Source organism: Oncorhynchus tshawytscha, linkage group LG30 (genome assembly GCF_018296145.1).
Source record: "Oncorhynchus tshawytscha isolate Ot180627B linkage group LG30, Otsh_v2.0, whole genome shotgun sequence".
NCBI classification, from domain to species: domain Eukaryota; kingdom Metazoa; phylum Chordata; class Actinopteri; order Salmoniformes; family Salmonidae; genus Oncorhynchus; species Oncorhynchus tshawytscha.
In genome coordinates, this window is record NC_056458.1 from 20,032,921 (window position 1) to 20,060,086 (window position 27,166).

Genomic DNA, 27,166 nt, shown 5'->3' on the forward strand with positions numbered 1-27,166 from the left:
TACATGGCGATGCATGGGAACATGAAGCTGTGAAGAGAAACTATAAAGCAATAGTTACCTGTCTTGCTTGTAAACAATTACGAGGTGACCATGGTGGAATCATATGTGCGTTACATATTTTCAATATTTTGTTTATTATTATCGAATATATTTAAGAAAACTCAGCATAGTTAAATAATAAATTAAAATCCGTGTTTAATTAGATAGATGATGCTGATAAGAAAACAGCATCAATAGGCCCAATGAAGGTAATGATAGTATAGTATAATACAATATAATAATAATGGGCTAATTAATAAATAAAAATAATGATAATAATAACAATAACAGCAACAATAATAATAATAAAACACATAACAATAACCATAATAATCATAATTATAATAACCATAATAAAAATAGCCTACATGTTATTATTCCCGATTTATATTATATATTAGCATAATTATTGTGAGCGTTAGGCTATTGTTGGCTATTGCTATTGTTGTGGGCAACCTCGAAAATAATACTGCAAAAATATATATATATAACAAACATCAACAATAACAAAAATGTCTATCATGTGTAGAACAAGATTGGACAATGAGTTTCTTACCCCTTACCTTGGAATTCCAAATCCAATGCGCTTTGTTATGCTAAGTGTGCCTGACATCACCAGTGAGATCAAAGCCGTGCAGGAGTACTTATGAGTTGAGGCTGCCCAACTGCCAAGAGTCAGACACATTCAGCAGCTCGAGACACACCACACCGAAGAACCTGCGAGAGAAGAGAGCCGCTGCTGCTGGGGAGTAAACGATGCTTTCCTCTTTTTGGGATTCATTCGAATTACGAAATTGTGGATGTATACGTGTTTGTGGAAGATATTGAATTCAAAAGGATATTAGGCTACACGGAATTGATACTTAATCATCATTAAAGGTGAGGAGCAATGACATACTTTTTCATCACATGACTATCATAGTCTAAAGTTATCGATAACATGCTTATTTTTGTTGTTGTTTTAAAGCTTGTTTTAACACAAGTTAGGCTATTTAAAGCTTATATTTTATCAAGTTCTACTCTTGTAGTTTGGATAGATTGTATCCAATATATTGTTGGAATAACGACTCGACAGGCCACTTCATGATGTTGAACGTGACTCAAAGTATTTGCATTTTAACTTTAACTTCATTTTATTTGCCTCGCAAAAAAAGCTCAGACGAAAAAGCTATGACGAAGGCCTTGAGGCCGATAAGTAAAGCTTAATAAAGAACAGTGATACTAGCAAGAGCAGTGTGCGGGTTTCTCTTTCCTTCCATGTTAATTCAATTGTTAACATGCACCTGCAACAAAGATAACTCAGCTGTGCAAGTGCCTTTTTGAATTTTCCTCCCGTCCCCACAGGGACTGAATAGAAGGCTTAGAAACAAGAAGACAGCTTCAAACATGCATTCATGTGGAAAAAAGTTCCACCGCTTTAGGTTGAGTGGCTGACATGGCTAATAGAGGGAATTTAATTGATATTTGTTGAAGATAATCATGGAAAAACAAATAATTTAATTGACAGTTCACCCCACACAAACCCCAATTTAAACTCTGTATGTATAGAGAAGTTTCCCTCGCATAAACCCAATGCACTTTATGTAAACATTTAATGGGAGCTCGGGATTCATATAACTAGGCTACTAACTAGCTACCACAACTGTAGGGGTCGGGTAGTGAAATGTTAATGTCAATGTTAAAGAAATGTTAACAATATAGAATCGGATTTTCTTCTCTCGTCTAAATGTATGGTTGATTGCTAGCGCGTATAGGCTACCACATGCGTTTTAGTTTAAATTTCCTACGTGTCTTGTTACGCTCCTGTACCTCATATAGTCCTAACCCAATTTAGATGACAACACGAAACGGGTCTATAAACTTGGATGGATCATCATTACACACATGGTTAATGATGCTTGTGAATATTTGGCCCTGGTGATAATATTGACATATATCTTATTGTTTGTGGGTATAAGAATTATTAAGCAACTACTCTTCCCACTGTAAATATCACTACAATCAGTAGTGTTTTGTTTTATGCATAGATGTAAAGCTCTGAGATTCACATGGACAATAAAAGGCCCTATCTGATACAGGTAATGCCATGTAGGCCCAAAAACCGTGTCTGCTGGAGGCTATAGGTCTACTGTGCTGGTTTGTTGTAGCCTTCCACTGATCATCCTAATATCTAAAATTCCTTCTGAGATTTCTCCAAAGTTAAGTAGAAATTACAGTCAGTTTGTGGTTATATCCTACCTAGCCTAAGTTACATTTTAATTGCTCATTTGTAAAAACAAACCAAACAAAACATATATATACAGGATATTTAGTGCAGAATTGGTCGCAGTTGGGCATTATTTGTGGGAGGGTAACACTTTTGGGAAGGTAACCTTTTATCAATTGTGAGAATTTTGTGAGAATTTTTCAGAGAATTTTTGAGATTCTGTCAACTTTCGGGAGAGTTTATGTAATTTACATGATCAGCGTTTCCCAAAAGGATCATTGAAATTTATGAGCAAACTCAGCAAAGTTTATGTGCTGCTATAAACTTTGCTATGCTGAATATGTGTATTGGTGTTGTTGCAGTGGGAAAGAGCCTTCCACAATTAATACATTTATTGAAATAGAGTTTTAGATTTCTCTATTACTTTTACACTATATTTTTAAAAATGTGACAATAAATAAAACCAATATAGTATAGATTATCTTTTGACATTTTGTTTTGAATATTTGCTGTGGAATGTTGCTTTAAAGTAACTGTCCAGTGTTTCCAGATTTGTATAAATATGACCTATAATTAATGACAATATGAGTAAAAGAGTTTTCCCTCCGAATTTTTTGTCATTAATTATGTTAAAATGAAGTTTTTCTGTGTGGGAATGGTGTGGGCATATTCTGGTCATTCAAAATATTCACGCAAATAGACCGCTGATAGGCCAGCTCATCCTCCTCAGGAGGATGACATAATCCTCAATGAGGAAATAGAACAATATTATGTCTGGTCGAGATACAAGTTTGAGGTGTTTTTTCTTCTTCTCCAATTTATGCTTTGGCCACATATATGAGTATAGGAGTCAACAACATTATTTGGATATGAGTTAACAGAATATTAACTTTTAAATGTGAGATTCTCACTGGAGGTGCATTTTAATGGTGCATTTTTCTATTCCACCAAACAGGGGATAGAGGGTGAGACGGTGCCATGACAGTTGACTTGTGATTGCATCTAGAAGAGCCTAGAAGCCAACATTCACCTGCATTACCGTCATCTCTAAGTTGGAACATTATCATCATGAAGAAAATGTCTAACACCCTCCCGCTCTGTCTGCTTACCATTCTGCTGTTGTCCCAGATCTGCTCCGGTATCAAATGGCTGTAAGGACCTTTTCTTTCCTTATTTTTGTGTCTGCATTTTTCCTTTATTGTGCACAATGTTGTACAGAAGATGGGGCTCTCCTAATCCTTCTCGTTTTTTACTTTATTGCTTCTTAAACTGTTATAGAAAATAACAGAATATAATTTAACTTTATTGTCCATCTGAAGATGACATTTTTTGCCATATTGTCTATGTGGGTAAAAAGAAAGACAGGTTGTGTGTTTTAGTTTGAGTACTGAGATTAAATGAGGTTCTCAATTTGTTGCCTGGTGAATGTTAATAAGAAGATTTTAACTGGAATTAGAGATTGGAAAATTAATGCTTTACAGCAGGGATGGGCAACTGGCGGATCAATTTCCAAAAATGAAAAAAATATATATATGTATATATACACTACATGACCAAAAGTATGTGGACACCTGCTCGTTGAATTAATATGGAGTTGGTCTGCATAGCCAGGCACTAAAATATAACTAAGTTCTATTTGTGACGCTTGACGCACTGCAAGTCCCACCTCTCCCATCTCCTCATTGGTTTTTAGGAGCATATATCCATGTGGGTGATTGAAAGATGAACTGAGGTCCACACTCCAGTCCAGTCAGTGGTGGTAATGCACCTTAAAGTTTCCAACCGCCATATAAAGTCCAAAGAAGAAGCCTGAACGAGGATATATTAGAAACAAACTCGGTTTACCCTCAGAGTTCGTTTAGATATTTCAACCTGTGTGTCCTGATCGCGTCTGGTGTGGGTGGACAAAATTAACATGCACATTGAAGCACATGCGCGCCCGGTCTAGTCAGAATGTTATGCTGAAACAGGAAAGGGCCTTCCCCAAACTGTTGCCACAAAGCACTCGCCGGTTCCGTTTTGTGAGCTTGTGTGGCGTACCACTTTACAGCTGAGCCATTGTTGCTCCTAGACGTTTCCACTTCATAATAACAGCACTTACAGTTGACCAGGGAAAGGTGGCATCCTATGACTTTTGCCACGTTGAAAGTCACTGAGCTCTTCAGTAAGGCCTTTCTAATGCCAGTGTTTGTCTGTGAATATTACATGGCTGTGTGCTCAATTTTATACACCTGTCAGCAACGGGTGTGGCTGAAATAACCGAATCCACTCATTTGAAGGGGCGTCCACATACCTTTGTATATATATACTGTACCAGTCAAAAGTTTTGGCACACCTACTCATTCCAGGGTGTTTCTTTATCAAAACTATGAAATAACACATATGGAATCATATAATAACCAAAAAAGTGTTAAAACAATTCAAAATATATTTTATATTTAAGATTCTTCAAACCCTTTGCCTTGATGACAGCTTTGCACACTCTCCTTAAGTGATTTTGGTACATATTTGTATTCTGTTCATAGATGAATGGCCATTTTAAGCCTGCACATGATTTGGAATGGTTATTTAGCATCTGTAGCATCTGAAACCTATATGAGTAAGTTGTTAATATTTCTCTAGGCTATAACCGTTGAGCAGAAAATGTGCCTCAGAGAGAGAGAGAGAGAGTGAGATTGGGGATTGCATGACATTGTACTAAATCCTATCGTAGAAAGGGTCTCTCCCAGCCTTGATATTGCTACAGGGCCTGGATGTGAACCAGATGGGACCATAAAGACTTGTGAGCGCTGGGTTACTAGGAGCACAGGGGTGTCGCAGTTTACCATTAGGCATGGAGTGGCCGCCCCTTCCTCCTAATCCCAAACAGGCCAAGGTGCATGAGGCATTGGCTGGTTCTCACAGAACTCTCTCTCCCTCGCAGTGCTCCTGCAAGACATAGAAAACAGAGATCAGGAACTGACTGACTAGGTTCTCTGGTGGATTTTCTCTGAACTAATCTTCTATTCAGTCTAAGTGAAAACAAAGTATGTGTGCCCCCCTTTTAGATTTTCATATTCAGATGACTTATGTCAGAGTAAAGTCTCGGGTGGAATAAAATCCTTTAAACCAATGAAGAATGTAAATGATGATAGATTAATAGATGTAGCGCCATCAGATTTGGCTTTTTGCCTATGATGAATAAATTGTTTGGCATGTTCTGGAACCTCCTCTAGTGAACTGAATCAGGAGAATAACCTGATGCCAAGCTGTGGTCTATTATGTTTTACCTGTTCGTGACTTTTTGAGGGATTTCCATTGGCATTTCCATTGTATCTCCTAAGTCAAATGGTTCAAATGCCAAAAATGTTCCCCATTCCAAACAGCTCTCATTGTGTTTGAATGGTTGAAAACATGTGGCTCAGTATATGGCACAAGTAAGAAAATGACCTTGTATTGGCTTTTGCATGTCTGTTTCTGTTCCAGGGCCCTATCACACACACCTGTGTCCTTACACATAAACCAGACCCACCACTGCAAGCTGCTGCCGGGCCTGGTGTCCTCACAAGCCCAGCTGTGTCGGAGCAACCTGGAGCTCATGCAGACCATCATCGCTGCAGCTCGCGAGGTCAAGAAGACCTGCCAGAAGACCTTCGCTGACATGCGCTGGAACTGTTCCTCTATTGATATCCCCAGTGACTCCTCGAGGTATCGACCGGACCTTGACAGAGGTAGGCCTACTGGTCACAATCTATTATTTATGGTGGTTAGAACTAGGCGTAAAATACGGAAATCAACTCCAGAATACTGGAGTAAACTATGTGAAGATCTATTGACTGAAATGGTGTGATCCATTGTGCTCGGTGTGCAAACTATACGTTTTTTTCAAACGAACTAGGAGTGATCTTCTCTGACCAAATGATTAGCACAGCAGAAACTCTGTGTCCTTGGTGGGATTCAGGAATCTAACCTAAATGTCGCTGGAGATTATTTACAAGAGAGACTTTAAAGCTTTAATTATCGTCCTTGGTGGTCTTTTGTGCTCTGAGGGCAGAGCTCACTGTGACAAGCAAAGGATACCATTCTTCTTTGTGTCCCCTTGAAAGAAAGAAAATCATCAGCTATCACCCTACCCACTCACCTCCATAATATCCATCTCTTTAAATTCCAAGTACTTGATGTGGTTGTCTTCATAGCTTAGATACAGATAATCTTCAAACGTATCTGTAACTTGTGACACTTTGTCTTTTGTGTGTATTTTGTATTTTTTTTTGTTATAATATTTTGTGTACACTTTATGTACACACTTTCCCTGTATTTCCTTCTTGCCAGGTCGCCCCCTCACAAAATAGGTTTTAACCTCAATGGATCTTAACTGGTTAAATAAAGGTTCATTTAAAAAAATAAAAATAGTAGTGCCTTTTCTGTTGCACAATAGATTCCACTATGTAAGAGATAGTATTGAGTTGGACAGTGACTATTAGAAGGGATCTAGATATCTTTTTTGTGGCATCTCATCCTTCTCAGTTTTAAATCCTTTTTACGGCATACATTACCTAAATGCATCTGTCTTTCTATAGTAAAGCATGATGTGAAATATTGCCAGCGATCTCTGCGGAACATACTTCTTATGAATAGGCAGGCTCTTAGTTGCTCCCTTCAGTACAAAGCATTAGTAATGTGCCTATATTTTTTCTATCGATCCTTGTTTCATTAAATGCACACTCCTTGCAGTGTTTTGAGAGTCTTTCCGTGTTCTGGACTTGTACCTTGATGGGTTCATTTCCATTGCCAAAAGGATCTTTGCTGAGCCAGACAGAACCAATGCCAGTTCCAGTTTTACTGAGTTTGGGTGAAGATGTAAAAACCTCACAACAAAGAGCTGGCTTCTAATCAAAGGTTTAGTGAGATAGCTCCACGATGATGCGCCTCAGGAGAAGACAGGCTCCATCTGTCAACTGTTAGACCAGTCTTAAGAAGCCCCTGGCAGACTCTAGACGAATGCTCTTCTTCATACAGGGATGTCTTTGATGGCCTGAATGGTTCTTTCTTCCTGTCTCCTACCTCCATCATCCAGCATTGACATATATGCCATCTGTGTGTACACACTTCATTACCTATACACTGAGTGTACGAAACATTAGGAACACCTTCCTAATATTAAGTTGCACCCCCCCCCTTTGGCCTCAGAACAGCCTCAGTTCATCCGGGGGATGGACTCTACAAGGCGTCGAAAGTGTTCCACAGGAATGCTGGCCCATGTTGACTCCAATGCTTCTCACAGTTGTGTTAAGTTGGCTGGATGTGCTTTGGGTGGTGGACCATTCTTGATACACACGGGAAACTGTTGATTTGAAAAACCCAGCAGCGGTTCAGTTCCTGACACACTCAAACCGGTACTCTGTTTAAAGCCACTCTGAATGACACACATACATAATCTATATCTCAATTGTCTGAAGGCTTAAAAATCATTCTTTAACCTGTCTCCTCCCCTTCATCTACATTGATTGAAGTGGATTTTACAAGTGATATCAATAAGGGATCATAGCTTTCACCTGGATTCACCTGGTCAGTCTGTCATGGAAAGAGCATGTTCCTAATGTTTTGTCCACTCACTTTATAACATCCATATTATTCACTCTGGCTGTATAACCATATATGTCTAGTGACTTTGTCATGTTACCCTCACTAAGGGTACAGGTTAGGGTTAAATGAAGGTTACATGAATGAAAAACAATAACAGTTAATCTACAGAAGTCAGTTCCCTCACTTACAAGGATTTGTCTTGTTGTTTTCAACAGGCACGAGGGAGTCAGCGTTCGTGTACGCCCTGTCCGCGGCAGCCATCAGCCACACCATCGCGCGGGCGTGCACATCGGGGGACCTGCGGCTGTGTTCATGTGGCCCCATCCCCGGAGAGATCCCTGAGCCAGGCTACCGCTGGGGTGGCTGTGCAGACAACCTGCACTACGGCCTGGTCATGGGCTCCAAGTTCTCTGACGCCCCCATGAAGATGAAGAAGGCAGGCTCCCACGCCAACAAGCTGATGCACCTGCACAACAGTGAAGTGGGGAGACAGGTAGTTACACACGCAGATGACGGATATACTCACTGTTTATGCTAATCAGATATAGTAGTAGTAGTATTAGTGGTAGTGGTAGTGGTAGTGGTAGTGGTAGTGGTAGTAGTAGTAGAAGTAGGGGTAGTGGTAGTAGTAGTGGTATTAGTAATGGTAGTAGTAGTCTTAGTGGTAGTAGTAGTAGTGGTAGTGGTAGTAGTGGTAGTGGTAGTAATGGTAGTAGTGGTAGAAGTAGTGGTAGTAGTGGTAGTGGTATTAGTGGTAGTGGTAGTAGTGTTAGTGGTGGTGGTGGTAGTTGGAGTAGTGTTAGTGGTAGTGGTAGTGGTGGTGGTAGTTGGAGTAGTGATAGTGGTTTTAGTTGTAGTGGTGGTAGTGGTAGCGGTGGTAGTGGTAGTGGTAGTAGTGTTAGTGGTGGTGGTGGTAGTTGGAGTAGTGTTAGTGGTAGTGGTAGTGGTGGTGGTAGTTGGAGTAGTGATAGTGGTTTTAGTTGTAGTGGTGGTAGTGGTAGCGGTGGTAGTAATAGTAGTAGTAGTAACAGCAGTCTGAATTGAAAGAGGGATATATGAATATACGGGTGGACATATGAGTAGGGCTCTGGCGGTCATGCCATTTTGTCAACAGGTGATGATAAAGAAAATAACTGCTGTCTCACACTAATTTACCGTAAATGATCATAAACACATTTAGCATCTCCTGGCTTCCACGCATAGCCTACAAGCCCTTATGCAGACCTTGTGAACTTCTACATTTTAAAAAGTCTAATAAATCCATGTAATAAATCCATTATTTATTTTAGACAGGTCTAAGAAACATTATATGAAGAAAATGTAGTCTATTTCAGAAGAACAGAGTAGCATACTCTGAGTTGTCCTTATGTTAGGCCCTGATCTGGATATGCCATATGGCTATGGGCTACACGCAGGTTCGAATCCCCAAGCTGACAAGGTACAATTCTGTCGTTCTGCCCCTGAACAAGGCAGTTAACCCACTGTTCATAGGCCGTCATTGAAAATAAGAATTTGTTCTTAATTAACTGACATGCCTAGTTAAATAAAGGTCAAATAAAAAAATTTGCAGACAAGATTTGCTTAGAATTCCGTGGCTTTATTTTATTTTATAGTATGAAGAATACAATTGAACATAGCTGAATGAAATAGAAAGTATATTTTCTCCAAACGATTTGAGGGAATGCACATGTGGCCATTCTGTGTTGAGTGGTTAACAAAGAAACAGGTACTACTATAAGCTTCATTTAGAGTTATTTATGTAACTTTAGTTGTGATACAAATGTTGGGCTATATATGTTTTGATTTTTAATACATTCTAAGGCTGCATGATGCGACTCTAATGATGATTTAAAAAATATTGCATGAAAGGCATAAGCTCTGCTTTGTTTTTTCCGCAGGCTGTTCACACTTTATCAGTCTCTTATTCACAATTTGACAAGCACTTGATAATGCCTCAAATTTCCCGGCTCGATCCATGCCTTTTGCGGCCAATGGCCGTTGTGCTCTTGGGCTGAATATGATAATTATAATTCCTTTCTTCCACCTCTCACTCACATGGCTCTCCATCACGTGGCCGTGATTTCTCACAGGCTACAAGTGAAGACAGACACATGCGGGACACAACTGCATGCGTCCTTATACAATTCCCAGGCGCATATCAAAGATATTGGAAGAACTGTCCACATTTATTTTTTGTCAGCCAACAAGATGAGTAGGCCTAATGAACAGTAAAAGTACTAGCCTATGTCAATCTACTATCCCCCATAGTACAAAAGTTGACCTATTCTATTCAGTGTGATAAATAAATATTCCAAATATAGTCTGAGACAGTTGTGGGATGCGATAGATCCCAAATTAATATAACCACTACCGTCAAAAAAACTGTTTTAAGCAATGAGCCTGATGCAACAGATGAGAATGTTTAGCTTAAAATGTTGATCAACTATTAGGCTATTTCTAAACATTATAAGCTCAGCAATGCTCACACTGCAGTAGGCTATAAGCGCGAATGTTCCATTAGCAGGAAAACACCATTCTCAAAAGTGACCACAAATGTGATAATGTATGTATTTATTTCATTATAAAGGTGCATTTTTATGGTGAAAGTTATCTTCCCCAAACTTGAAACTCACCCGCTGCGTACGTATTCCATTTAGGCTCTACACCCGTTATAAAGCGGATTAATGTGGTTTATTTTAAGAAGTTATTTGGCCACTTTAGTTGTGATACAAACCTTATCAAAATATATAGGCATATGGGCTAGGCTACATGTAGTGTGCGACTATGATTTGAAAAAGTCGCAAAAAAATGTATGCATTGCTTGCCTTAAGATGGGATTCATTCACACGTGATAATATATAATTCATAAGTGATAGGCTAACATTGTCACCCATCACACTATTCTTGATTTAATCTTGTCTTTACATATACTAAATAATATATATGTGTGAAATGTGTTTTGATTTAGAATGGACCATTATCATGCACCTGTCTCGAAACAGGGGCTGCAGAAAAAAATACATGTCATCTTTGCACTTAAATAGAGACTGGAGGACGCTTTTCACGTGGTTCATTTTCATGCCAGCCAGGTAGGCTATACTCCTGTTGTAAAGATAAACAATGTGCTTAATACTAGGAAAGTAGAGAAATGAATATAGTATGCCATACCTATAGAAAGCTGATAGGATCCTCCTCTTTTTAATAGAAATGTGGCTCAACATGAGCTAATGGGCTCTAATGAAGTGTTTGATTAGATTTTCGATTACATTTGCATTGATGTCAGAGTGATTAGAGGGACAATAGAGTGCGGAGTACCAGGCAGTTAGCAAGTTTGGTAGGCTACTAATGACCATCAGCAGCATCAGAGCTTGGAAAAGCCAAGTTACCCTGACTAAACGGTCAGGTGGAATTGGACTGCCGTCATGACTCCTGACCAGCGGTGTGGTGGTAATACGGTCACCGTAACAGCCCTACATATGAGCATGTACATTTATAACTCTTGTAATTTACAATGCCTTTGTAGAATATTTTACGTATTTTCTGCCATAGCATCAGCCTCAGTAGTAACAGTGTTTGACATTCACATCCTCTATTTCTCCCCCAGGCCCTGAGGGATGCGCTGGTGATGAAATGTAAGTGTCATGGTGTGTCTGGCTCTTGCTCCATACGGACCTGCTGGAGAGGCCTGCAGGATCTGAAGGATATCGCCATGGACCTGAAGACCAAGTACCTGTCAGCCACCAAGGTGGTGCACAGACCCATGGGTACGCGCAAGCAGCTGGTCCCCAAGGACATCGACATCAGGCCCGTTAGGGAGAATGAGCTGGTTTACTTGCAGAGCTCCCCAGACTTCTGCGCCAAGAACGACAAGCTCGGCTCCATTGGCACCCAGGACAGGTGAGACTGTTACAGTGTGTGTGTGTGTGTGTGTGTGTGTGTGTGTGTGTGTGTGTGTGTGTGTGTGTGTGTGTGTGTGTGTGTGTGTGTGTGTGTGTGTGTGCCTTATGTTCATAAAAGCAGGGTGTAATGGGTGGCACATTGCGGAAGTATATACCGTATCAGAGGTCCTCTTTTGCAAAACTCTAGAAATACTCAGTTTACTGGCCTGGCTCTGTCTGGACCAATCCTGTTTGTTTTCTCAAGAGGGTAGTTTGTCCAGGATGTTGATTTAATTAGCTACCACCCACTCTGGTGGCAGACACCATTTTGTTTTAAGAATCTCTGACAAAGAAAGTGGTCCCGGAGATTAGCCTGTCTGTGGTATGTCTGAGCACGTGTCCCTGACATGACCGTTGTGACTTGGGCCCTTGTGTTGCAATCAGACAGGGGTGAGTAATGCGGTTATTCTTAGGGCCTGAGTGCATTCAGCTGATATCGATATGAGAGGTAATGGTCCCCAAAGATAGAATAAGACTCTCTATTCATCTTAAGTGTTATATTAGGAATTAGAAACTGGTTGGTCTGAGTCCTGAATGCTGATTGGCTGACAGCTGTGATATATCAGACCATATTCCACAGGTATGACAAAACATTTATTTATACGACTCTAATTACGTTGGTAACCAGTTTATAATAGCAATAAGGCACCTCGGGGGTTTGTGGTAAGTGGCCAATATACCACGGCTAAGGCCATGGCCATATACCACACCCCCTCAGGCTTTATTGCTTAAATATATGTTGCATGTTGTTGGTCTGACAACTGTGAGAACTTAGCGGAAAGTAACGGACGTTTTCTTTGTCTGAGGTAAGGGCCAGATATAGAGAGAGGTCTGGCCACCCCCCTTCTACAAAAATGTGCTAGCCATCTTTGGCAGCCTAGTGGATTTTCTGCCTTTCGCATTTTCTGCCTTTCGCAAGTGTATCCATTTTAGCAGCATTCCTGAATCTCTGCTATTTGGTTTTGGACTGCAGAAGACGTATTACAAATGTAAAAAAGGAGTAGGGTTTTGTGGTCTGCAGCTCTTGGAGCTGGAAATGCAGACTAACATATGTGGACCATTGAAAACAGTTAATGCAAATGTGTCTTTACTGTTCCTGGAGCCAGCTATAGTCCAAATGTCAAGTGTCATGTGCCTAGCCCTGAGCTACTGAGCAGCAGGCCACTTAACAGATACTGTAACCTGAAGACATATTGCGCGTCAGGTACACTCACTGTGCTCCATGCATTTGCTGCCCCCAACCTGATAAGGGTCCCACCACACGTGGCCTAAAGCATGTACACTATTTAGTCCTTTATGCCGAGTCTTAAGGCACCATCAGCCAAATCAAATCAAATCAAATTGATTTATATAGCCCTTCGTACATCAGCTGATATCTCAAAGTGCTGTACAGAAACCCAGCCTAAAACCCCAAACAGCAAGCAATGCAGGTGTAGAAGCACGGTGGCTAGGAAAAACTCCCTAGAAAGGCCAAAACCTAGGAAGAAACCTAGAGAGGAACCAGGCTATGTGGGGTGGCCAGTCCTCTTCTGGCTGTGCCGGGTGGAGATTATAACAGAACATGGCCAAGATGTTCAAATGTTCATAAATGACCAGTATGGTCAAATAATAATAAGGCAGAACAGTTGAAACTGGAGCAGCAGCACGGCCAGGTGGACTGGGAAGGAGAAAGAGAGAAGGAGTCATCATGTCAGTTAGTCCTGAGGCATGGTCCTAGGGCTCAGGTCCTCCGAGAGAGAGAAAGAAAGAGAGAAAGAGATAATTAGAGAGAGCACACTTAAATTCACACAGGACACCGAATAGGACAGGAGAAGTACTCCAGATATAACAAACTGACCCCCCAACACATAAACTACTGCAGCATAAATACTGGAGGCTGAGACAGGAGGGGTCAGGAGACACTGTGGCCCCACCTGAGGACACCCCCGGACAGGGCCAAACAGGAAGGATATAACCCCACCCACTTTGCCAAAGCACAGCCCCCACACCACTAGAGGGATATCTTCAACCACCAACTTACCATCCTGAGACAAGGCTGAGTATAGCCCACAAAGATCTCCGCCACGGCACAACCCAGACAAGATGATCATATCGGTGACTCAACCCACTCAGGGGACGCACCCCTCCCAGGGACGGTATGAGAGAGCCCCAGTAAGCCATGTGACTCAGCCCCTGTAATAGGGTTAGAGGCAGAGAATCCCAGTGGAAAGAGGGGAACCGGCCAGGCAGAGACAGAAAGGGCGGTTCGTTGCTCCAGAACCTTTCCGTTCACCTTCCCACTCCTTGGCCAGACTACACTCAATCATATGACCCACTGAAGAGATGAGTCTTCAGTAAATACTTAAAGGTTGAGACCGAGTTTGCGTCTCTGACATGGGTAGGCAGACCGTTCCATAAAAATGGAGCTCTTTAGGAGAAAGCCCTGCCTCCAGCTGTTTGCTTAGAAATTCTAGGGACAATTAGGAGGCCTGCGTCTTGTGACCGTAGCGTACGTGTAGGTATGTACGGCAGGACCAAATCAGAGAGATAGGTAGGAGCAAGCCCATGTAATGCTTTGTAGGTTAGCAGTAAAACCTTGAAATCAGCCCTTGCTTTGACAGGAAGCCAGTGTAGAGAGGCTAGCACTGTAGTAATATGATCAATATTTTTGGTTCTAGTCAGGATTCTAGCAGCCGTATTTAGCACTAACTGAAGTTTATTTAGTGCTTTATCTGGGTATCCGGAAATTAGAGCATTGCAGTAGTCTAACCTAGAAGTGACTAAAGCATGTCTGAAACACATGCTTCTAGCGAGGGCAATTTTGGGGCTTCACCATGTTTCATTGAAATGTACAGCTGTGTGTCGTCCGCATAGCAGTGAAAGTTAACATTATGTTTTCGAATGACATCCCCAAGAGGTAAAATATATAGTGAAAACAATAGTGGTCCTAAAACGGAACCTTGAGGAACACCGAAATTTACAGTTGATTTGTCAGAGGATAAACCATTCACAGAGACAAACGGATATCTTTCCGACAGATAAGATCTAAACCAGGCCAGAACTTGTCCATGTAGACCAATTTGGGTTTCCAATTTCTCCAAAAGAATGTGGTGATCGATGGTATCAAAAGCAGCACTAAGGTCTAGGAGCACGAGGACAGATGCAGAGCCTCGGTCTCATGCCATTAAAAGGTAATTTACCACCTTCACAAGTGCAGTCTCAGTGCTATGATGGGGTCTAAAACCAGACTGAAGCATTTTGTATACATTGTTTGTCTTCAGGAAGGCAGTAAGTTGCTGCGCAACAGCCTTTTCTAAAATTTTTGAGAGTAATGGAAGATTCGATATAGGCTGATAGTTTAAAAAAAAAAATTCTGGGTCAAGGTTTGGCTTTTTCAAGAGAGGCTTTATTACTGCCACTTTTAGGGAGTTTGGTACTTTTAGGGAGTTTGGATAGAGAGCCGTTTATTATGTTCAACATAGGAGGGCCAAGCACAGGAAGCAGCTCTTTCAGTAGTTTAGTTGGAATAGGGTCCAGTATGCAGCTTGAAGGTTTAGAGGCCATGATTATTTTCATCATTGTGTCAATAGATATAATACTAAAACACTTGAGTGTCTCTCTTGATCCTAGGTCCTGGAAGGGTTGTGCAGACTCAGGACAACTGAGCTTTGAAGGAATACGCAGATTTAAAGAGGAGTCCGTAATTTGTTTTCTAATAATCATGATCTTTTCCTCAAAGAAGTTCATGAATTTATTACTGCATCCTCTCTTGGGGAATGCTGCTTTTTAGTTAGCTTTGTGACAGTATCAAAAAGCAATTAAGTTGGAAAAATAGGATGATCGAGCAGCAGTAAGGGCTCTTCGATACTGCACGGTACTGTCTTTCCAAGCTAGTCGGAGGACTTCCAGTTTGGTGTGACGCCATTTCCGTTCCAATTTTCTGAAAGCTTGCTTCAGAGCTCGGCTCTTTTCTGTATACCAGGGAGCTAGTTTCTTATGAGAAATGTTTTTAGTTTTTAGGGGTGCAACTGCATCTAGGGTATTGCGCAAGGTTAAATTGAGTTCCTCAGTTAGGTGGTTAACTGATTTTTGTCCTCTGGCGTCCTTGGGTAGACAGAGGGAGTCTGGAAGGACATCAAGGAATCTTTGTGTTGTCTGTGAATTTATAGCACGACTTTTGATATTCCTTGGTTGGGGTCTGAGCAGATTATTTGCAATTCCAATTTGCAATTGCAAACGTAATAAAATGGTGCTCCGATAGTCCAGGATTATGAGGAAAAACATTAAGATCCACAACATTTATTCCATGGGACAAAACTAGGTCCAGAGTATGACTGTGACAGTGAGTAGGTCCAGAGACATGTTGGACAAAACCCACTGAGTCGATTATGGCTCCGAAAGCCTTTTGGAGTGGGTCTGTGGACTTTTCCATGTGAATATTAAAGTCACCAAAGATTAGAATATTATCTGCTATGACTACAAGGTCCGATAGGAATTGAGGAAACTCAATGAGGAACGCTGTATATGGCCCAGGAGGCCTGTAAACAGTAGCTATAAAAAGTGATTGAGTAGGCTGTATAGATTTCATGACTAGAAGCTCAAAAGACGATGCACGGGGGATATGTTCACTAGTGTAGCCAGGAGGTGAGGCCTCATTTAACACAGTAAATTCATCAGGCTTAAGCTATGTTTCAGTCAGGCCAATCACATCAAGATTATGATCAGTGATTAGTTCATTGACTATAATTGCCTTTGAAGTAAGGGATCTAACATTAAGTAGCCCTATTTTGAGATGTGAGGTATCAATAATGACAGGAATGGAGGAGGTCTTTATCCTAGTGAGATTGCTAAGGCGAACACCGCCATGTTTAATTTTGCCCAACCTAGGTCGAGGCACAGACACGGTCTCAATGGGGATAGCAGAGCTGACTACACTGACTGTGCTAGTGGCAGACTCCACTATGCTGGGTAGGCTGGCCAACAGCCTGCTGCCTGGCCTGCACCCTATTTCATTGTGGAGCTATAGGAGTTAGAGCCCTGTCTATGTTGGTAGATAAGATGAGAGCACTCCTCCAGCTAGGATGGAGTCCGTCACTCCTCAGCAGGTCAGGCTTGGTCCTATTTGTGGGTGAGTCCCAGAAAGAGGGCCAATTATCTACAAATTCTATCTTTTGGGAGGGGCAGAAAACAGTTTTCAACCAGCGATTGAGTTGTGAGACTCTGCTGTAGAGCTCATCACTCCCCCTAACTGGGAGGGGGCCAAATAAAATTGGATTTGATTTGATTTGAGACAATTACTCGATGCCGACACATCTTTCTAGCTGATTTACACGCTGAAGCTATGTTGCGCTTGGTGATCTCTGACTGTTTCATCCTAACATCGCTGGTACCGACGTGGATAACAATATCTCTATACTCTCTACACTCGCCAGTTTTAGCTTTAGCCAGCACCATCTTCAGATTAGCCTTAACGTCGGTAGCCCTGCCCCCTGGTAAACAGTGTATGATCGCTGGATGATTTGTTTTAAGTCTAATACTGCGGGTAATGAAGTCGCCAATGACTAGAGTTTTCAATTTGTCAGAGCTAATGGCGGGAAGCTGCGGCGTCTCAGACCCCGTAACAGGAGGAGTAGAGACAAGAGAAGGCTCAGCCTCTGACTCCTGCAATCGTTGGTGGCAGTCTGCAAGGGGACGTGTGACACTGATGTGCCGTGTGGTGTGTGCTTCCAAGAGGGTCCCAGAGGTCTAGGGATGTTTTAACCGCCCTACCCCACACCTCCTCCTCGCCATCACATGGCCTCATCACAGCACCATACTCCTCACCCACACAATCCCTAGACACTCCACAAGAGCTAGTGGGATACCCCGACGGAGCCATGTTCAGTGGTGCACACTTCAGGATGGCCTTATCTGTGTTTACTCTTCAAGTGAATTCTAATCTCACTACTCCTCGCCATGGATAGCTTTGACCCCATTGACAGTTGTGTAAAGTACTTAAGTATAAATACTTTAAAGTACTATTTAAGTAGTTTACTATTTATATCATTTACTACTTTTACTTCGCTTAAGAAAATATTGTACTTTTTTCTCCATACATTGTCCTTGACACCAAAAAGTACTCGTTACATTTTGAACACTTAGCAGGACAAATAGTCAAAATAGTCAAATTCACGCACTTATCAACCGGACATCCCTGGTCATCCCTACTGCCTTTGATCTGGTGGACTCACTAAACACACATGCTTCATTTGTAAATTATGTCTGAATGTTGGAGTGTGCCCGTGGCTTTCCGTAAATAAAAAAATAAAAAATAAAATGTGCCATCTGTTTTGCTTAATATTAGGAAATTGAAATGATTTATACTTTTACCTTTGATACTTAAATATATTTTAAACCAATTACTTAGACTTTTATTCAAGTAGAATTTTACTGGGTGACTTTTACTTTTACTTGAGTCATTTTCTATTACGGTATCTCTTATTAAGTATGACCGTTGGGTACTTTTTCCACCACTGCCCTTTGATAATACCTGGAGTGGAGTAGCAGCAAACTCGAAGCCTACTCAGTTAGGGACAGAAATGTTGGACGCCTCTTCTGTAGAAAGCTGTCTTTTACAAATGTCCTATAGTGATGTTGTTTGTGGGATTAGAATGTGTTCTGTAATAATAGGAAATGCATAACAAATTACATTTCAATAATATCCCCGGAGCTGAGGGATGATCAGTGTCTCAAATGCAACAAGCACTGTGGGTCTTTCGTGTGACGGCACCATCGAAGGATGTGTTTTAATTCAGAATGAGATTAGTAGCTCTGACTGTGAGTGACAGCTGTGTGAGAGTGATGTGGAGTTAACAGACTGTACTGTCCTTTTGATCCATTAACTTGCACCAGATAGGGCAGATTTTCCCTGACAAAACAAATCTGTGTAGAGCTATTGTTAATTGTTCCATCCCAAAGGCCATTATTGTAAGGATGGGGGAGCATAATATACAAGGAAATTCTCAAAGCTGCTAATGAGAACCTTGACGACCTTGAACCTAGCCGGGGGGGATTCCGGTGGGGTGCCCCCACCCAGGCAGTGGCAGTGCTGGCAACACTAGCTGCAGTAACACATGGGGAGGGGGTCTCACTCGGACATTCAGAGAGGGGGCATATTATTGTGGCCATGGTGGCACAAAATCAAAGGTCTGACTGCACGGAGAGATGCTTAGAATATGATCACTACGGGGGAACATGTTGTGGGTGTTTCAGGGGTAGGGAGTATATCTGACCTCCATCACCTAGGACCTGACAATGGTTAATCAAATCTCCCCATTTCTTTGCTCAGTTTTGCAGGCCTTCTCATACTGCAACTGTATATGCATTCGTAAATCAAGACCTTTCTTGAGTTGGGCTCTAGGATAGTGCAACTGTTGAGTCTATGGTTGTTGTGAGGGAAAGGGGTTGAGTGTGTATGAGTGTGTATGAGTGTGTATGAGTGTGTGTGTGTGTGTATCCCAACTGTTGCGAGGGAGTAAAAGATGTTAGGGACAATATAGGATGAATCACAATAATTGTTTGCTAAAATAATAATTGCTTGCGATAATGTAATTTTGGTAATGGCGAGACTGGTGAGAGGTAAAAATTAAATTCTAAATAAATTACCTACATTACTACAAATATTAATAGCTAATTATGGAAAATAAGATAAACATGCTTTTTAAATATATATACAGTATATACATTTTTTTAATGGCTATATATAATACAAATCAAGGTGAGGGCAATGGAAATGCATTTGGCGGTTGATTTGCTCTATTCTGTGGGTGGCACTGTGTGTTCTTTTCGAAGGATGGGTCCCTGTGTCTTCGGGGCCATGGGATCCGGAGGGGCGGGGGTGGTCTGCCAGGCATTGGGATGACAACCCAACTCGGGATGAGGAGGGGTTTTAGTGGGTGGAATAGTGGGGACCAATTGGAGGTTTACTTAGTAGCAATGCAAATATCCTGGTACAGCTATATTGACACCCAATCATCATGTTCGTTTTTAATGGTACGTTTACAGACATATATTTTGATAAATAGAATTGAAACTTGCGTCTCATTATGGTAAGTGGTGAAATAAGTATAGCCAGTTACAATTGTAATGGCTTAGCAGATAATACGAAAAGACAATCAGTATTTACCTGGCTAAAAGAGAAGGAATATAATATCTATTGTTTACAGGAAACTCATTCAACAATTTTAGATGAAGTTTTGGGGAAAAAGGGGGGAAATATATTTCTCCCATGGGAAAGAAACTCAAAAGGGGTGATGATATTAATTAACAGTCATTTTGATCTAAATGTGCAAATTGTCCAAACAGATTATCAAGGTAGATGGATAATTTTAAACATGTTATTGGACAATAAACAGATATGGCTTATTAACCTATATAGTCCGAATAATGATGATCCAATCTTCTTTGAAAATATATATAAGAATTTATCAACTCTACAAGCAACACTAGACTATATTATTATGGTGGGGGATTTTAATACGGTTTTAAATACTTCTATGGACCGTAAAGGAAATCACACTACAAACTATCACCCTCAGGCACTTAAGGAAATCATGAATGTCATGGATATATTGGAATTTGTGAATATATGGAGGCTTAAATACCCTGACCTAGTGAGATATACATGGCAGAGGCTTTATCAAGCTAGTCATCTTGATTACTTTCTAATGTCATTCTCTCTGGCACCAAAAGTTTAAAAAGTGTCGATAGGGGACAGAATGCGGTCAGATCATCACATAATTAGCATATATATGTTACTCTTACAGAATTTCCACATGGGCGAGGATATTGGAAATTTAATCAAAGCCTACTGGATGATAACTTGTTTATAACTAGCACAGAATAATTTATAATGGACTTTTCCCGACATAACATAGGTACAGCAGATCCCTTTATTGTATGGGACACTTTTAAATGTGCCTTTAGAGGCCATGCAATTCAGTACTCATCTATAAAACAAATGCAATTTAGAGATAAAGAGTCCATATTAACAAAGGAAATAGAGGGACTAACAGTGCAGGCAGATAGCAATAAAAACGGTACCATAGAGGCACAGAATAAGTTAGAGGAAAAACAAAAAGAAATGGAGGAACTTATTCAAGAAAGATCCAGTGTAATATATATTATAAAATAAAGCAAACTGGATGGAATATGGGGATAAATGCACCAAATTCTTTTTCAATCTTCAATATAGAAATGCTACCCCCAAAAATGTATTGAAACTTGTTACAGATGATGGAGTCACGCATGATTCACCGAACAATATTTTGAAAGAAGAAGTAAAGTACTTTAAGAATATGTTTTTGTTTCAGTCTCTTCCATCTCCACCAATCAAAGCTAATTATATGGATTTGTTTCCTATTAATAATGTAAAATTAACATCTGTACAGAAAGACTCATGTGAAGGCCAAATTACAGAGGAGGAACTTCATGATGCAATTAAAGCCTTTAAGTCTGGGAAAACTCCAGGTCTGGATGGCATAGAAGTGGAAGAATAACAAACTTTTTTTATATACCCAGAGGACCATTATTAGCATGTTTTAACCACTCCTATATAAATGGTAGATTATCGGACACGCAACAAGAAGGTCTGATTTCATTATTACTGAAACAGGATTCAAGTGGTATATACTGTATAAAGATCCAGTCCATTAAAAAAATCGGAGGCCTCTTACACTTCAGTGTTGTGATGCAAAAAAATATAGCTAAATGATTGGCGCATGGAATTAAAAAGGTATTGTCAGATATTATTAATCCTAATCAGACAGGTTTTTACATGGTTGATACATTGGAGATAATATAAGACAAATACTGGGAACAATAGAATACTATGAAATATTGGGGAAACCAGTCCTCGTTTTCATAGCTGATTTTGAAAAGGCTTTTGATAAAGTACAACTGGAGTTTATATATAAAGGCCTAGAATATTTCAATTTTGTAGAATCTCTTATAAAATTGGTTAAAGTTATGTGTAAAATAGTAAATAATGACTACATGTCAGAAAGTTTTAAACTGTCAAGAGGAGTAAAACAAGGTTGTCCACTATCGGCATATCTATTTATTATTGCCATCGAAATGTTAGCTGTTAAAATTAGATCTAACAATAATATCAAGGGTTTAGAAATCTGTGGCTTAAAAACAAAGGTGTCATGGTACGCTGATGATTTATGTTTTCTTTTATAACCACAGTTAGAATCCCTCCACAGCCTCATAGAGGATCTAGATACTTTTGCTAACCTCTCTGGATTATAACCAAATTATGATAAGTGTACTATATTATGTATTGGATCACAAAAAATGCAACTTTTACATTACTGTGTAGTTTACCAATAAAATGGTCTGACAGGGATGTGGACATACTCGGTGTACATATCCCGAAAGAAAGAAATAATCTCACTCCACTATATTTTAGTGGAAAGTTAGCAAAAATAGATAAGCTCTTCCTACCATGGAAAGGAAAATACCTGTCTATTTGTGGAAAAATCTCCATGATTAACTCTTTAGTCATATCACAGTTTATCTATTTGCTTATGGTTTTGCCTACACCTAGTGACCTGCTTTTTCAATTATATGAACAAAAAATATTCAATTTTATTTGGAATGGCAAGCCAGACAAAATTAAACTGGTCTATTTATGTAACGAATATGAATTTGGAGGGCAGAAATGATTAAATATTAAAGCATTAGACCTCTCACTAAAGGCATCAGTCATACAAAATTAATACTTAAATATGAAATGGTTCTCAAGTAAATTAGTAAGAATGTCACACCCCATGTTCAAGAATGGCCTTTTTCCCCTTTATTCAGATTACAACTGCTCACATTTGATTATTTGAAAATGAAATCCTCTCTACAAAATATTGCTCTTTTTTAAACAAGCCTTAGAAAGTTGGTTGCATTTTCAGTTTAATCCACCTGAAAGGACAGAACAAATAATACAAAAAATATTGTGGTTAAACTCAAATATACTAATTGATAGAAATAATGTATGTTTTTATTAAAAAAGTTATACTTTTTGTAAATTATATCATTAACAGGACTGGTGGAGTTATGTCACACATGCAGCTAACACAGACATATGGAAATGTCTGCTCTACCCAAAATTACAACTAACTAATTGCAGCAATACCACAAAAATGGAAGAGGCAAGTAGAAGGGGGAAAGAGTAAGGAACTTGTCTGTCGACCCTGCATTAAAGACCATAAATGGTTAAAGAAAATTGTGATAAATAAAAATATATACCAATTTCATTTAAGGACCAAGAAATTGACAGCTGTGCCATATAAATTGCAAAATAGTTTGGGAGAGATATTCGATGTACCGATTCCATGGCACATGGTTCATGAATTCACATGGTTCATGAAAACAACGTCGGATTCACAACTTCAAATTTAAATTATTATTCAAAATTCTTGCAACCAATATAATGTTATATACATGGGGGATACAATCTTCCCAGTTCTGCAGATTTTGCTGCGAGGAGGCAGTCATTAGATAATTTATTTTGGTACTGTCCATTTGTAGCTCGTTTTTGGTCACAGGTCCAGGAATGGCTGAAGAATTGCAACATTTACCTAGAACTAACGCTGCAGATCGCAATACTGGGTGATTTGAAAAGTCATAGTCAATCGATCAATAATACAATAATTATTTTAGCAAAAATGTTTATCTTTAATTTACAGTCTGTAGAAGCTATGAGATTAGAAAGGTTCAGTACTTTTCTGAAGAATCACAGCACAGTTGAAAAATATATGGCAAATAGAAATCCAAAATGGATGGTGTTAAGAGAAAGATGGAAGGGGTTGAATGAAGCTGAAGGTTGGGACTAATAACAACAAGATAACCAATGTAAAACATACAGGGTCTGTAAAATGTGTATAGGTTCAGAAATTTTGAAATAGCACAGTTACAAATAGAACTGGATGGACATCAGAAATAGAGGAAGGACTAAAAATATATATATATATAACTATTGTAAAATAGATTGTGTCTGTAAATGTGTATGATACGTATAAACTGAAGGTAGAAGCCTAAGTGTTATTGTTTATTAGTTTACTTCAATTGTGGGAGGGGTGGTAGGGTTTGCGGGGAATAATAAAGGTATATTCTAAAAAAAGTGTGCATATGTATGTATGTGTATATGAATGTGTATGTATGTACAGATGAAGTCAGAAGTTTACATACACCTTAGCCAAAAACATGTTAACTCAGTTTTTCACAATTCCTGACATTTAATCCTCATAAAAATGACCTGTCTTAGGCCAATTAGGATCACCACTTTATTTTAAGAATGTGAAATGTCAGAATAATAGTAGAGAGAATGATTAATTTCAGCTTCTATTTCTTTCATCACATTCCCAGTGAGTCAGAAGTTTAAATGCACTCAATTAGTATTTGGTAGCATTGCCTTTAAATGGTTTAACTTTGGTCAAATGGTTTGGGTGTTCTTCCACAAGCTTCCCACAATAAGTTGGGTGAATTTTGGTCCATTCCTCCTGACAGAGCTGGTGTAACTGAGTCAGGTTTGTAGGCCTCCTTGCTCGCACACGTTTTTTCAGTTCTGCCCACACATTTTCTATAGGATTGAGGTCAGGGCTTTGTGATGGACACTCCAATATCTTGACTTAGTTGTATTTAAACCATTTTGCCACAACTTTGGAGGTATGCTTGGGGTCATTGTTCATTTGGAAGACCCATTTGGGACCAAGCTTTAACTTCCTGACTGATGTCTTGAGATGTTGCTTCAATATATCCACATAATTGTCTTTGCTCATGTTGCCATCTATTTTGTGAAGTGCACCAGTCCCTCCTGCAGCAATGCACCCCCACAACATGATGCTGCCACCCCTGTGCTTCACAGTTGGGATGGTGTTCTTCGGCTTGCAAGCATCCCCCTTTTTTCCTCCAAACATAATGATGGTCATTATGGCCAAACAGTTCCATTTTTGTTTCATCAGAGGACCAGAGGACATTTCTCCAAAAAGTACGATCTTTGCCCCCATGTGCAGTTGCAAACCGTAGTCTGGCTTTTTTATGCTGGTTTTGGAGCAGTGGCTTCTTCCTTGCTGAACGGCCTTTGAGGTTATGTCGATATAAGACTCGTTTTACTGTGGATATAGATACTTTTTTACCTGTTTCCTCCAGCATCTTCACAAGGTCCTTTGCTGTTGTTCTACGATTGATTTGCACTTTTTGCACCAAAGTATGTTCATCTCTAGGAGACAGAACGCGTCTCCTTCCTGAGTGGTATGATGGCTGTGTGGTCCCATGGTGTTTATACTTTCGTGCTATTGTTTGTACAGATGAACGTTGTACCTCCAGGCGATTGGAAATTGCTCCCAAGGATGAACCAGACTTGTGGAGGTCTACAATTTATTTTTCTGAGGTCTTGGTTGATTTCTTTTGATTTTCCCATGATGTCAAGCAGAGTCACTGAGTTTGAAGGTAGGCCTTGAAATACATCCACAGGTACACCTCCAATTGACTGAAATGATGTCAAGTAGCCTATCAGAAGCATCTAAAGCCATGACATAATTTTCTGGAATTTTCCAAGCTGTTTAAAGGCCCAGTTCACTTAGTGTATGTTAACTTCTAACCCACTGGAATTGTGATAAATAAATAATCTGTCTGCAAACAATTGTTGGAAAAATGACTTGTGTCATGCACAAAGTAGATGTCCTAACCGACTTGCCAAACTATAGTTTGTTAACAAGAATTTTGTGGAGTGGTTGAAAAACTAGATTTAATGACTCCAAGCTAAGTGTATGTAAACTTCCGACTTCAACTGTATGTGTATATGTATGAATGTTTACATATATATATATTTGGGTATGTATGTGTATGTACTGTATGTGCTGTATGTATGTATATGGATATATATATATATATTTACCCAACAATTATATGGGGGATTGGAAATTATTTAGACAGTTACATTGATGGAAGCAACAATCTATCCTCAATATGAAAGCTGATCCACCCCCTAAAAATAAACAAAAAAGAAAAAGGTAAAAAGAAAATAAATAAAGGAGTCTGTCCTACGTATTCCAATGACTCACCCTCCCTCCCTCCCTCCCTCCTTCCCTCCCCCCTCCCTACCCACCACCCCTTCCCTCCTTTTCCCTCTGTGTCAGCAGCCTTCAGCCATCCTCTCAGTGTCTCTGTCTCCCACCACGCTGGCCATTAACACTCTGCTATTATAAATCAATGCAATTATGTGGAGAGGGTTAAATAGAGGGAGGGCTCCCCTGTGTATTCACTCTGATTTATGATAGAGCTATTCTCTGCTCACTTAAGATGCCCCTGGGCTTAAGAAATTAAAGGGTCCCAAGCAACTGCTGCCCTCAGACAAAACACGTGGGAGAATGTTTGGGTGAATGCACAATAAGCATTTGTCAAGCTCTCCCTTTTAAATACATTTGTGAGGCTTGGGTTGGACTTTTTGAGGTTGATATTTGAGAGAGGAACTATTCTAAGATCAATGGGTTTTTTTGAGCAGGGAATTCATTGGAGAGACCGTGTGTATCTGTGTGTGTGTAAATATGTTAGGGACCTTGAGGGCTTTCCATTGGCCAAAATGTATTACCGGTGTATAGAATGGTTTGTTTCTCTGTCATTTGTTTTGGGGCAGACAGTGTCATTTATGGATGCAAAAAAGGATTAAACATAATTTTAACTTGCTTTCTCTGTCCATTCCAGGCAGTGCAACAAGACGTCCATTGGCAGCGACAGCTGCGACCTGATGTGCTGTGGGCGAGGCTACAACCCCTACACAGAGAAGCTGGTGGAACGCTGCCACTGCAAGTACCACTGGTGCTGCTATGTCACATGTAAGAAGTGTGAGAGGATTGTGGAGAGATACGTCTGCAAATGAGTCCATGTTGTCTACTTCATCCATCCAGTCTCTGGGCTGGGGCCACAGATAACCAAAGCACTACGTTTCCAAGATGGCTTACTTTTGTCTTAAGCTTTAGCATGTATATTTTGACAAGAAACTGTTTATTTTTGTTCATAATTCTTTATTAAACTCTGACCCACAAGCTGGACTAAAAAGTTAAACATTTTTACGAACGTGGACAAATGGGTGTTGTGACAATGCCTATCGGTTTACGTGAAGACCACCGTCCTCAAGGGTTTTTTCTTTCCTTACACTTTCCTTACACTTTCCTTACACTTTCCTTACACTTTCTATACACTTTCCTTACACTTTCCTTACACTTTCCTTACACTTTCCTTACACTTTCTATACACTTTCCTTACACTTTCCTTACACTTTCCTTACACTTTCTATACACTTTCCTTACACTTTCCTTACACTTTCCTTACACTTTCCTTACACTTGCTATACTTGGATATCAAAAGTCTATTTTCATATACCTTTATTAAAATAAATTATATTGGA

General features: G+C 39.9%; 1 protein-coding gene across 1 annotated transcript; it reads left to right on the forward strand.

Moving 5' to 3' along the window:
- The first annotated feature begins 697 nt into the window (after positions 1-697).
- Positions 698-27,166, forward strand: LOC112245093 (protein Wnt-11-like). The gene is made up of 6 exons (XM_024413038.2): positions 698-918; positions 3,201-3,396; positions 5,711-5,955; positions 8,026-8,303; positions 11,415-11,707; positions 26,464-27,166. Exons 2-6 carry the CDS (start codon positions 3,314-3,316, stop codon positions 26,636-26,638), a joined length of 1,074 nt encoding a protein of 357 aa, XP_024268806.1. The 5' UTR covers positions 698-918; positions 3,201-3,313; the 3' UTR covers positions 26,639-27,166.